The sequence below is a fragment of the Parasteatoda tepidariorum genome, chromosome 11 (assembly GCF_982258835.1).
Source record: "Parasteatoda tepidariorum strain Cologne lab strain chromosome 11, Ptep-v5.0, whole genome shotgun sequence".
NCBI classification, from domain to species: Eukaryota; Metazoa; Arthropoda; class Arachnida; order Araneae; family Theridiidae; genus Parasteatoda; species Parasteatoda tepidariorum.
Window position 1 is genome coordinate 89,217,788 of NC_141765.1, and position 14,368 is coordinate 89,232,155.

The window sequence follows — 14,368 nt, forward strand, 5'->3', positions numbered from 1 at the left end:
ATAGAAAAATGATTTTCTATAGCTATTTAAATCAAATGCTTCTTTATTTTTTTAAAAAGTTTTTAATTTAATAATTATTTAAATTAATTTACTTACTTAGTTTAATTACCTTATTTAATTTATTAAAAAAATCGGTAGTCATTTTTTGCCAGGACCATGTATTGACAGCGCGTTTCACCTTTTGTTTCAAATAAAACTTCTGATCAGACCTAAAGGGTTTTCTTCAAATATGTTTCCGACCACTAAAAAAAAAAAAAAAAAAAAAAAAAAAGGTATTAACATTTTCTAATTTTTTATTAGTTTATCGTATAATTTAAATTTAATAATTTTTTGATAAGAGTTTTTTAAATTAGAAACGTTTAACAATCTAAAACTCGTCTCACACTTGCCTTCAGCTCTTAATTTTTCAGAATAAATTAACTGGGAAAACTCTTTCTAAGTTTGCTTTTGTTGCTTTGTAATTGCTTTTTATTAATGTTATTTATTTAATTTTTTTTTTGCACGGATGGAAATACTGTAAGAAAAATCTTTTGGAAGAAAAAATCTTTTGGAAGAAAGGTCAAGATAAAAGGTAAGAACATCTCAAATCTTTATATTAAGGGTAAAATTTAGGATTAAATTTTTAATAATATTAGGAAATAACTTTACTGTTATTGAAGTATGTTTTTTAAAACATTTTTAAATTTTTTAAATAAATAACGCATAATTTAATCTGCAAAAGCATTTTCTTAAAATGTCTTTTAAAATTTTTTTCATATTTTTGAAAAACTTTATATTTATAACGAACGTTACATTTATAATGAATGGTAAAAAAAATTGTTTTGGCCCATATCTTTGTGTACAAAAGGGACAGGAAATTTGATTTTAAGTAAACAGAAATGCTGGAACTGTCAGGAACGATGTAATTTTCGGCCAAAACATGAAAAAAATCTTGCAATAAACGTGAAATATAATTCACTCTAAAATTCACGTTAACACTATGTAGCCAATGAGGTTAAAAGTAATTAAGATAAACATATACTTTATTATCCCATAAAAGAAATCTACTGCAACATATTTGCATTTTTTAAAATTATTTAAAATAAGAATATTTTTTGTAGAAATAAATTCAAAGTTCTTTTTAAGTATAGAAATATTTGCAGCATAATATTTTTTCTTTCTTCATAGAATTAAGTTTTCTGTTTCTAGCTCTTTTTCCAGTTCTTGTGCAAATTTTACTATTTATCTAATCTTATTTATCTTTTTCTTAATTCATTCTCTATCTTAAGATTTATAGGGTTGTTTATTTTAAATCTCTTCCTGTTGAACTTTCACCTATTGAAATTTTATTTTTAAAAAAGCATTATGCTTGACATATTTTCCGTAAAAAAAAAGTGATTTTAATTGACTGTTGAATATATATATTTCTGATGATTACTATGTGGTGCAAAAAATTAATCTAAATATTTTTTGAAATTATAATGGAAGAGGCAAGGAATTTTATTTCTAAAATTAAGGGTAACCCGGACAAAAGAAATATATTGGACTATTTTAGTATCTATAATTTGAATAGACTTCTATGTCTGTTATGCCGGATTTTTTTTCCTTTCATATCTTATTCCTTTTCTAAATTTGAATTAGAGAACAAAATTTAAAAAAGAAAATTTTTCACTTTAATACTACGTCATGTTATAAAAGAACTATAAATTACTATTTTCTTAATGATTGTCATTTATAATATTTGATTGATTTGATAATGTAATTTTATTATAAATATTAGGCAGAATTTATCTAAACACACATTTTACCCCAATTTTGAAAAAGATGCATAATAAGTTAGGACTTTAAATTCGATTTTTTATTTTAGATATAAACTTGTCCTCTAAATTTACCCTTTCAATTCTGAACTATATTTTATAGCATTTGCCTAGTGTAATTATTTTAAAGGCAAGATCATCAGTAGTTAATACTAGTTTACGATAAGCATTGAGCATATAAAAAATAGATGGTAAACATTAAACTTATTGTCAGATATATTGTATTGTAAATAGTTAGAAGCAGTTTTTTTTTTCTCAATTCATTGTTCTTACTTTGTTGATTTTTTGCTGTTTTTTCTATGGTTATATTCTTATTGTTTTCTTTTTCTTTCATGAAAAGTCTGGAGAGACTGAAAATGGCAGTCAACAGAAAAGAAGGTAAGACATTTTAACTTAGTGGCATCCATTTTATATTCTATAATTTGTGGTATTCTTTGTATTATTGAAATACTTTATAATTATTAGTAAATAATTGTTTATAATTTTAAAGAAAATATTTTTTTGAATCCTTAACATTTTTTAATCAAAATACTTATTTCTGATTAGCAAAAGTACTTTCCTAAAAAATTTTCAAGTTTATTTTTCACTTTTGTAAATGTTGACCACATACTAGACTAACAAACATACCATACACATGCTAGACTAAAATTGAAAATTTTAAATATACTAGAATTTTTTTTGAGGTGGGAAACATTTTTTTCGTCAAATGATTTAATTTTATCATAACTTATCTAATTTTACCTAATTCTAAAAAAAATAATCTAAATTTCGCATTTCAATTTTGAACTATATTCTATAGTATTTGCCAATGGTAATTATTTTATAAGAAATATCTTCAGTAGTTAATAATAATTTCCGATAAGCATTGTGCATGTACAAGATAGCTGGTAAACATAAACTTATTGTCTAGAAATGAGTTCTAAGCAGTTTTTTTTTTAATTTAATGTTTTTATTTTGTTGATTTATAACAGTTTTTTCCACGCTCATATTCTAATTATTTTTCTTTCTTTCATGAAAAGTCCAGAAATTCTGAGAATGTGAATGAAATAGAATGGTTGAGTACTAGAATTAGAATGAACGAGAATCAACAGAAAAGGTAAGAACATGATAAAACTACATTTTAACTCAGTAGCACCGATTTTATATTCTATAATTTGTGGAATCTATTTTACAAGTTCATAGCAAAATTAGAAAATCTACTTTATATTCTATATGTAGAACTGCAATTTTAATAATTTCTTCGACTGTAATTTGTATTAAAATATTTTCAGATTATCAATAAAAAATTTTTTATGATTTTAAAGGAAAAATTTTATAAGGAAATAATTTTTTTTTAAATCGAAATTTTTTAATCAAAATACCTGTTCTTGATTTTCAAAAGTACTTTCCTAAACTCTTAGCTTTTTAGCCGCCTAAATTTATTACTTTTTTAAAAAAGTTTCAGCTCGTTTTTTTAAAAATTATGCCTATACTAGAATTACTTGTATTTGTTGAGAGAAATTTCTTTTTTAGTCAAATGATTTGATTTTATCATAGCTTACATGTCATCTTAAAGTAAATTTCTTTTCATAATTTTTAAATATTAAAAATTTAAAAGTAAAAATTTATTATAAAATAAATCTTAAAATTATTGCATAGCTGTTATTAAGTGCTATGTACTGTTATGATGTTTAATATATATATATATATATATATATATATTTCACTGGTTTTCAACTTTTTTTTTCAACTGGTTCTCTTCAAATTAAAATTTTTTATGTATAAAAAAAATTTAAATATTTTAAAAAACCGTTTAGTTTAAACCAACCTATCTTGATGGCATAAAATTTATATTCTTTAGTTAGTTTGTAAATTCATTACAAATTCAGAAAATCATTCCTCTTTATCGCATATCTTAATAACTTCTTCTATAATAATTGGTATATCATTTTTAAGTAATTAATACTTAATGGAGTATAATTTTGAACGATCATATATTCTTTTAATTGTTAGAAATTTTAATCAAATAACATATTTTCAGATTTTAAACATACTATTTTAAAAAATTTTACATTATTATTTTTTGCATTTTTAAAAACCTTTAGTTTGTTTATTTCCTTGAGGTTAAAATTTCTTTTAATTAAATAATTTAATTTTATATAAACTTAAAATATTTTCACATATTAATTTAAAGTAAAAAATTCGTTCATAGTTCTTAATCGTAAAAAAGTTAAATTTTGTTTAAATATTAACATTACATCACATATTAATAGCTACAAACTATTTTGGTGAGAATGTATTCTTTCTAAATTAAAAAATATTAAAGCTTTGCTATCAAATTCTTTATTTAAAATGCATTTTTATGTTCAATTATTAAATAGATTGATCTGTAGTTACAAAATGCAATATATAAGCATTGTTAAGCGATATGTACGGCTTCAGTTAGTCTTCTAACTTATGGAAGCATTTTAAAAGTTAACAGTTTATAACAGATGAGTTTAAAGTAATGAAGTTTGGTCACCACTTTTAACTTTTTTAAAGTCAATCATTGTTCTCTCTATATATAAACTAATTAATTGTTTCATAATACTGTAAAGAGAAGTTTTATCCAGGTTGTTTCGTTAATTCATAGGATATTATTCATAGTTCTTTTAATATTTGATGCTGCAATTTTTTTCCATCCAAATGAATCCGCTATTTTACACATTTTTTTTTTATTACGAGCTGGAATATTCATTTTGTGCTATTATTACCTTTTGTTACAATCAGCTTAAATTTACTTTTGTGACAATCAATGCTCGCTTGTAAGTAATAAAAAAAAACAGGTGGTTTGAGCAACTTTATTAAATTCTATAGCGTACTATATTTATAAGAGAAAAACAAAATTTTTGAAAATTATTGAATAGAATTTTTCTTCGAATATTTCCCTGGGATCAATAAAAGTATTTTGAATAGTTAGAATTAATTGATATTATAACTTAACCCAGAATTAAAATTCGTCAAAAATTAATTAGATATTTTGTTTCTGTACGTATTATTTAATAAATCTGTTGTAAAATAAATTGGTTACTTTCTTGCAGGAAAACTAGATTCATTGTGAAAGAGAATGCTTATAAAGAAGTTATTGTACAGTTATGTACTTGTTTGTATTTTGATTTGTCATATTGAAATAAAATAATATTCTTTTCTTAAGGTCATGTTTTATTTTAAATTTTATGCATTTTATTTTTATTAAAATTCCAGCTTTATTTATTTAAAATCACAGAAACTGATGTGTTATTTACAGGTGCCCAGTATATATATATTTTTAAAAATATTTATAATGTGTCTTATTTATCTAATATTGAATATGAATAATATTGAAAGAAAGTTATCCAATATTAAATATGAATAATATTGAAAACAAAAATAATGACTGGGTTGTGGCTTTGTTTCTATCAAAAAAAGCTAATTGTAGGTTTAATATATATAATTATTTTCATTTTTTTTATAACTTAAATAACTTATACATTAATATATATAATTATTTTAATTTTTTTTCATAACTTAAATAACTTATACATTAAGTCGCAATATGTTTTTATCTTAGAATAAAATTTTTATTTAATTTTACCTCATAATGTGTAAAAAAATGTGAACACTCAATTAAACACACAATGTTTTTATATGATTCTACTTTTAACTTATTGCATTTATAATTGATTAAAATGAAATAAAAAAGAAATCTATTATATTATGTAAGAAGATTCATTGGATGATAATTTACCATAAATTAAGCAATTTTTTCCAACATTTTGCTTTTTATATTAGCATAAGTTTTTTGCATGTAATGGCAGTTATTGCTTTATTACAATATAAAAAGTTAAAATGCAATAAATTACTATAGCTGATATCAGCAGAGTAAGAGAAAACAATTTATGTTCCTTAAATAAGAATTGTTATCAACAACATGCAGCAAAAAGTCTTTGAAATTTAAGGAGAACTCTAATAAATAAGTAAGTGACAAAAAAAAAAATTGCCGATACACCTAACATAAAGGTGTGATACCGGCAAGGATGGCATTAAAACTTTCTATTAAACTGAGTTTGAGGTGAGTTAAGGGTGGTACGGCGGCAAATAAGGCAAAGAAGTTCGCCTAAGCACCTGAAATAAAGGTGCGATACGGGCGAAAACGGCATAGACGTTTTCTAATCAGCCAACAGTTAAGGTGCCTTAACGGCAAGTGAGGCAACGACGTGTGCCAGTGAACATATTCAGCTTTTGATAAAAAGGCAAAAAAGACATCATAAAGGTACAATAAAAGCCTTTACGGCAATTTTCTCTTTATTCTGTGAAAAAAATTTTTTTTCCCGGTATTTAACAGGCAAAAATGGCAAAGTAATCCAGAGGCAACAAACTAGTTCCGGTCCTTTAACGATTGCCGTCGCTTTGCCTGAAATGCCATGCACTGGCCCTCATTCTGGCCCAGATTTCACTTTATTAACGGCACCGATACGGCAATGAAAAGCCCGCCGTAATGGCACTTTAGGTGAGCCGACATTGTCCCTTCACTAGCCCTAAAGTCGTGTGCTTGTTGGGTAGGAAGTTATTTTTTTTTCAATTAACCTAATGGTTAAAACAGCTGTTGAAAGACAGATAAAATGTTGAAAAAGACCAAGATCCCCATGATATGATGAAGAAAAAAAACAGAGAAAGAAAGGCAGAGAAGAAAGCTTCCGCGACAAAAGTTGGACTTAAAAAACTCAGAAGTGCAAATGCTGTTGTGCAGAGATTGTGTAAACAAAGAAAAAATCAAATTCTACCAATCTCTTCACATACAAATAATTTAAATTCCCTATACAAATTCCTGCAGAGTCTTGGTAAAACCATAAAAAAAATTGTACACTCACTTCCAAAATCACCAATAGAGGTAAAAAAATTAATTCAGTCTTTATGTGAGAAGTATTTAACATCGAACTGAAAAGAAACTAAGTGAGAAAAATAATGTTGATGAGCTGTTTAATTTGGTTAAAAACATGTTACTGTCAAGATAATGTTAGTTACAAGCCCCCAAGTATGAAGGATTCAGTCATAATACAAACTTTGACAGAGTAACGAAGAGTGCAGATGCAATATATACTTATGGCCTTAAAAGAGGCTTTTCATAAAGAAGCATATATTGATGTAAAGTGTGTCTTACCTCATTTTTGTTCTTATTCTTATTTTTGTTAAGTGTATTTCATTAATACCTCACAGCACATGCACCTATAAATTCCATGTAATTGTGATGTTGTTCTAAAAGGCCAAACAAGATGTTGGCTGCTGTAAAACGGCACATAATATGTAAAAGAATTTTATGACTTCATAAAGTCGAAGCAACAAATCGTTGAAGTTTTGTTTTTGTCCAGCTATTCTATTTAAGAGAAGGTAAAAGAGAATGACTTCAGCTAGACACTTGCTACATTAGCATTGCCAGGAACAAGAGACCTGCACTAGATGCTCATGTAGTTGAGAAGCGAATCATCAAAATTGAAATGCTTTCTAATTTTAACCAAAACCAAGTGTATGATTTGAAAAGCCACTGTTTTGAAGAGGAAATGGGAAATATGATTGAGGAGTATGCGGTCGGCTCTTTAATCATTGTCCCATACTGCGAAAAAAAAAGAAGGCAGATTTATATGCAGCGCAAATTACTTTGATAAACAAAGACGATTTAGATGTTAAAGTATTTAAAGAACATGAGACAAAAATTGATTTATGCATAAATTTTCTGAGAACAAAGATAAGATGTGACATTGACAAGTTAGATATAAAACCTCTTCTAAAACAACCTAATTTTCAAATTGTTGAAATTTTAACTGATTCTTACGTAAATATTAATTCTGTTCATCTGATACATTCTGTTTATCATTTACATATTAATAAAACATTTTTTAAATGAAGACTTTCTTCCACTAAACTTTTTGTCATTCCGTCACAGCAAATAGATGTTAATAACTGCTAGCCAACCTGAGGTTAATTTTCCAAATTCACAATTTACATTGCTTACACATTATACTAAAAGTAAAAAATAGTTCAGGAAAATAATAGTTGCAAAATTCACAGAAACTACCAGTTCTAAGCGGCATGCCGAAAGCTTGGTTGCCAAAATGTCATTCCGTCACACAAGTAAAAAGTTCATAAAATTAAAAATAAAAAAAGTACAAAATTCTTTTTTTTTAGTTTATGAATCACATTATATCAATAATAATGATATGCATGAGAAAAAAATCATGTTTATTTGAAATTAGATGCATAGAAACTTCAATTAATTGTCATCATGCAAGTCAAAATGTCATTCCGTCACATATGGAATTGCCCACCTATTTACTTATAATTCATAAATACTGGACTTATTTTGAGAAAACACATTAACACATTAAAAAGAATTATGAAACTGATATAATGATTGACAGTAACATAGCCTTTTTTATGTCAATAAAGTGCAAGTAATAATTACAATAAAGGTTATAAATACATTTATATTTTTTTCAAATGAGATCTTTCAATACTATACTTAATTTTTAAAAAGACATTGCATGCTAACAAAGACATCCGTTTTCTAGTTTTTGAAATTTTTATTCACGAGAAAACTTTTTGAAACTGATGAAATTTTGACTTTGAAATTTTAAGTCACACCTTGTTCAGCTATCTACAGAATTGCATCAGAACCTTCATTTATTATAAACAAAGTGCATTAATTATAAGGAGCAAGTTCTTTTCATGTGACTTCTTCAGAAGGATCAAACAAAAAGAAGACATCGCCGTTTTCCACTCTTCCCATTGGTGATCCTGAAAGCACTTCTTGAAAGAATTGCATTTTCTGAAACTTGGTTACAAGTTTGTCTTTAAAAAATAATGCATCCAAAACAGTGGCTTTGTATCTATTCTCATTTTCCACTAACGATGCTATAATTTTCCTCATAAGCCACTTTCCGTAATTAATTGTAACAAAATGAATGATACCAAGGTCTGGTGGCTAAAGCACACTTGTGAAATTTGCAGGGAAAAACATGACTTAAGACGTTTTTTAGATTGAAAATTGGAGGATGAGTGGAACATTGATAAATAATTCACAGACTTATCTAACAATGTCGAAAATAAACTGTAAATAGAAAAGAAGTTATCCAAGATTTTGTCATCATTCCACTTTTTTTCCAAAGCATTTTTCATTTTTGTAACAGAATGTTTTGTCAGATTATAAGTCACAAAATAACTCTGTTTCTTTTGCGCTGTAAATGTTGGATGGTGAATATCCTTCAATTAGGTTGAGCAACTTTTCTTTCCAATCTTTCAATACATTTTCCTTTACATCTGCCTTTTTTCCGCACACTTTATTTTGGACTATGTCATATCATTTTTTAAAACAATCAATCCAACCATTGAATGCAGAAAAGTCTTTTGTGGTATGCTTTTCAGCTAGTTGAAAGGCTTTTTCTTTGATTAGAGGTCCACTAATGGCTACATTCTTGGTGCAATGTTGAACCATTCCACTAGATCAGACTCAAGAACAGAAAGACTGATGACTTTCATGACTTTCTTACTTTTCAATGACTTTCTTACTTTTGACAATTTTTCACCACATTCTACAGAGACTTTTTTAATTTCAGCTCGTTGTTTAACAATTTTAGCTACAGTTGATGAGATTTTGAGAGGTTCTGCTAAAGCATTTTGCAGTCCAACATTTTTGTCAAACTCACATAAAATTTTAAGCTTTTCACTCAAGGAAAAACGTTTTAGTTTCCAACATTCTATCATGTTTCAAAAACTCTCAAAAATTTAATATTCCTGAAAAATGACTGCCCAACACACCTTATTTCTAAGTAATATAGAAAGGGATGATAGATAATAAAGGAACTTTCTGTCCTCACAGGTGTCCAATACCCCTCACTTCTTTGTTATTTCAGAATGGGAAGGATAATAAAGGAATTTTTTGTTCTTACAGGTCACACTTAATTGTTATTCATACGCACCAGTGAGATCTGAACTAAGACCTAACATATCTAAAATTTATGAATACAAAAAAGGTTGTTTTATCTTCCCGACACCATAGATAGGATACTGTAATAATTTGAAAAGCAGCTTTTTTTTTGTCCTCCAGAATAATTTGTTAGTCTGCATTTTTTTATTTGTTAGAAGTTTTTGCCTTCATTTTTATTGGAGAGAAAGAAAAATTCATTAAATCTCGAAATTTGGTAAATAGAGGCTTGATTGTATTTCACTTTAATTAGCTGGGCGTCTTGAATGAAGATCTTTGCTCTTTCAAATTTGCAGAAAGCAGTAAACAACTAAGAACTTCATAAATTTTTTACTGCCTTAAAGTAGTTGAAAGAAAGATATTTGCTCTGGCTATCTATCACCTAGAATAAAACCAATTACTTACCAGAACAGAGAGAAAAGTGGTTGCTACATTTCTTCTAAGAGAGAAATCTGCTGGTTTATATCCCAAAAAGTAAGCATATTTTGAGGGGAAACATAAAACTAGCAGTTGTGATAAATACACATAAATATTTATAATATGACCAACAACTTTTAAACAACTTGGAAAAAGATGTGAGATGCTATATAGGTCAGCTAAAATTTTATATATATATATATATATATATATATATATATATATATTAATTTTATTCCAAATAAGGTACTTATAGTGAAAAAAAGTTATTTATTTACGAGCAGCTGAAAAAACCTGGCCAACAGCAGCACTTCCAAAGCAGAACTCATTACCACCTGGGGGAAGTAGGCACTGTTGCTGCATTTGAATACCTAAACATAAGATATATTTAATCACAAAATTAGCTCAATATATTGTGAGGGGACTTTTGCAATATTATACAAGGTATGTGGGTAGTGATGAAATTTAGCCAATACCAGCAGAAAGGTTCATAAAATGGCAATATTTAATTAGAATTTCAAAAAATTTATAATATTTGAAATTTATGTCTCCAATATATAAAAGTTTTAGATATATTTAAATATCAATATTACTTTAATTTTTATAATTTAATATTGTAATAAATAAATATTGCTTGCACTTCAATATTAACTTTTTAAACATCAAATTTTTAAAGTGCACACACACACGCATGCAGGCACACACACAAATATATACAGTAAAGAACCAATTATCCGGAACGATCAGGATTATCACTATTCCAAATAACTGATTTTTCCAAATTTTTGAATCGCTACAAAATGCCATTTTTTTATTGTTTCTCAAACAAAACTTTTAAAAAAATTTAGAAATAGTTTTAAAAAGAAGAAAAAAATATAAAGTAATACACAGAAGTTTAATAAGATAAAAAGGAAAAAAATTAATGAAATAAAAAATATATACAGGCTTAGTATAAAATTAACAAAAAAAAAGTATCAGCAATTTTTTTAAACAACTCATCCATTTTCTGTTGACTTAAATTTGGTTTTTGTTGCATGAACAACTGCTGAATCTTTACAAATTGACATAATGAGAGATTCGTTTTCAAAACGTTTTTGCTCCATCCCCTTAATCAGTTCTTTCGTCAACTGAATACATCGTTCACCCGAAATAAAGGAATGGGCTCCTTGGCTATTATCGTCCTCATTGCTTTCTTCTATTTCGTCCTAGTCTGCATCAAGATTTAAAGTCATCCACTCCATTTTTTTTTACTTTATTATTTCTCATTATTAAAAAATGAAAATGGAAAAATTTTGAGCATTTGTCTTCCTTTCTATGTGCGAGAAAGACATAGTTTAAATTTAATTCCGGATGGAAAAAAAATCTTTCGAAAATTTCCAGCAAAAAGAAAAACAAAATTTTTTACTTCATTATTCTTTATTATTCATTATACTCTAATGAGGAGAGAAAACTGGGAAGCATTTCTTTTCCCTCCTACGTGCGAGAAAGACGTTTAAATATAATTCCGGATGGAAAAAATAAGAAGAGGAAGATTACTCTCAAATAAGAAGAGGAAAATCACGAGCATTTCTTTCTGATCACAACTAAGGCATCCTTTTGAATATAATATTGAGGAGAAAAAAAAATCTTTTGAAAATTTGTGCACAAAAGAAATTTAAAATTTTTTACTTTCCAAAGGAAAAAATTTTCTGCAAAAACTCTAATGTTCTGTGACAATCTTATTCCTCTTTAAGCTGAGCGATTTTATTTCTCCTCCACTCCAGTTAAACATGAATTGGCAAGCAGAGCTAGAAGTTGACATAATAAAAAGAATTCATGTTCCACCATGTTCAGCCTTCCCCACACTCCATTCAAAATGAATTAATTGAAAAAGGGGTGAAGTTGCAATACTTGACCTTGAGTCATTCTGTTTTCCTTGGCTGTCACTGTGTTCAAAGGGGGAATGGCAGAAGTGAGATAATCTTTAAAAAAATAAGAAAAAGTAGGAAATAACAGGAAAAAGGAGAGGTACTGAAATAATAGGAGTTCTGCTGTCCTTGTAGGGAGAACTTTAAAAGATTTCTAAGAATCAAAGAAGACAAATAAAATTATTTGTTTTAACTCTCCTGCCCTAAGCAATCAACAGACATGATGACTCCTACTATAAGAAGCTGGTAGTAATGACTCCCCCTGCTTAAGGGCCAGATAATAAGAAAACAGGTGTTCAATGAGTAACCCTTTCTCACTAAGCTATGATTGAGAAGAAACAACTATGTAGGGGGTGAAGAAGGGAATAATTGATGATATTTAGCACAAGACTTTTACTTCTCCTGACAGTGTTGGGAACTAATGATTATTTCTAAAATGGGTGGTAAAGTAAACATCTTTTAAAAAAAGAAAGAAAAATCCTAAAATCTTATGAGGAAAAAAAAGTGTGTGCTTTTATTAAATGGCGGGAAAATTTATCGAATTTCGTTCCGGTTATCTGGTTTGCCGGTTTTCTGATAAGAGGTTCTGTACTGTATATAGATAGATATTTAAGACTATATTATGAAGAGTACTTACAAAGCATACCTGAAGATAAATTTAATATTTTTTAGAAAACAATAAATTTAAAGTTCTATTATTTTTAACTCATTATTTTCAAAGCTATACTATTTTCACAGTTTTCACACAAGTAAAGTCAAGAAATGAATAACTTTTTTCTAAAAAAAATCAAAAACAATAGTTACATAAAAAATAGCATGAATGAGACAAAGCTAGGTGACTATAATGATTAAACAATGACTATAATGATTGATAATACTTTAAGTTGTTCTCTGGTACATTACAGAAAAAAAGAAAAAGGAAAGTCAAAGCATGAAAAACTTTGGATGAAAAAACTTGATCTGCCTCAACATAAGTTTTTAAAAACGACAACTATTTTTCCCATTAAACATTGTTGTTGTCTTATGCCACTTGTCAATATTAACAAGTTCATTTTTAAGACAGAAGGGTGCGCTTCTTCTTGTTTTCCAGTGGCACCATCTAAGGCCAAGAATTTGATCACTGCACCAATCATGATTAAGATCAATGAATATAAAAATAAAATATTTTTTGCTGACTGAATATAATAGAGACTAAAATACATAGAAAACTATTAAAGCATACATGACGCATAACTCAATCAATTTTTCAACATTCTATCAAATAAAGAAATTACTTTTTTCACGACATAGCAATCTGTTATTAAACTTTAGAAATAATACAGAATCTTGTGGTACACTACCTGATGGTATTCTGCTACGTACAGAACGTAGAACACTTGGTTTCAATAAATCTCTTCCTATAAGGAAACACAGATATAATAAAATAATTTTTTTAAATTAAATACTATATTAAATGTATATACTCAAAATAATTTTTTTAAAAAAAGCAGTGTAGTCACTTCATACAGTGCTTAAGGCAGAATTGTGAAATGAATTTTCTTACACAGAAAACTTAAATCTTAGAATAAATTTATTAGAAGAACAGACATGCATGTGTGTACAGTAAGCTTAAAAAAATTCCACCCATATAACTTTCAAAGCGATTCAGGATAAGTTTTTTTTTTAAAAGATTTTAAAGAGTAGATTTTTTAATCTTTAAATCAGATTTCTATTAGCCTACCAATCAAAGAACTAAACTACATGATACATGCAACTAATTTGGTAAAATCATATAATTATTACAAACATATCACAGATTAAATAAAACTAGAGTTAGAGTTACTTCATACCTGCCAACTTTTTCCAATTTTCCGAAAGATTTTAATTTGATATTTAATGTGGTAGCATGATTTATATTCAAACTTTATTCTTATTTGAATGGATGTGATTTAAAATGATTTTTTACAACTACATTTAAATATTTGAAACATATATATAGTACTCCTGTTGGCTCTCTGAAAGTGTTGACCAAATTTTAATGAAACTCCAGCTTATAATCTCAATTGAAATGGTATTTCTCTACCAATAGGAAAAAAAACTTTTTTTAAAAGAAAAAAAGTGGGCATGTACATTGCTATCATTTATGTTAAGCCATAGATGAATAATCTAACAATAACTTGTTAGGAGAAATCTTTTCTTATTTGTTATATGTTGATTTGTAACACATGCGCTCTGAAACTCTTGCTAACTAGAATATTTTGTCTGCTTGTCAGTTGGATTAGCGATTTCGTACA

At 27.2% G+C, this 14,368-nt stretch overlaps 1 protein-coding gene and 1 long non-coding RNA gene across 21 annotated transcripts in view; one reads left to right on the plus strand and one right to left on the minus strand.

Annotated features, from left to right (window-relative positions):
- Positions 1-14,368, minus strand: part of LOC107451625 (telomerase protein component 1) — a 300,321-nt gene that overhangs the window by 227,909 nt on the left and 58,044 nt on the right. For all 20 annotated transcript variants that reach the window (XM_021147109.4, XM_021147108.4, XM_087155402.1 and 17 more), the window contains 2 exons: positions 13,436-13,492; positions 10,467-10,559 (listed from right to left, as the gene is read on the minus strand). In XM_021147109.4, coding sequence (XP_021002768.3) covers positions 10,467-10,559; positions 13,436-13,492 — 150 coding nt within the window. The remainder of the gene's footprint in view (positions 1-10,466; positions 10,560-13,435; positions 13,493-14,368) is intronic.
- LOC147801876 (uncharacterized) lies at positions 430-4,945 on the plus strand. Its single transcript, XR_015430556.1, has 4 exons — positions 430-571; positions 2,137-2,174; positions 2,816-2,892; positions 4,856-4,945. It is a non-coding gene; the product is annotated as an uncharacterized LOC147801876 (long non-coding RNA).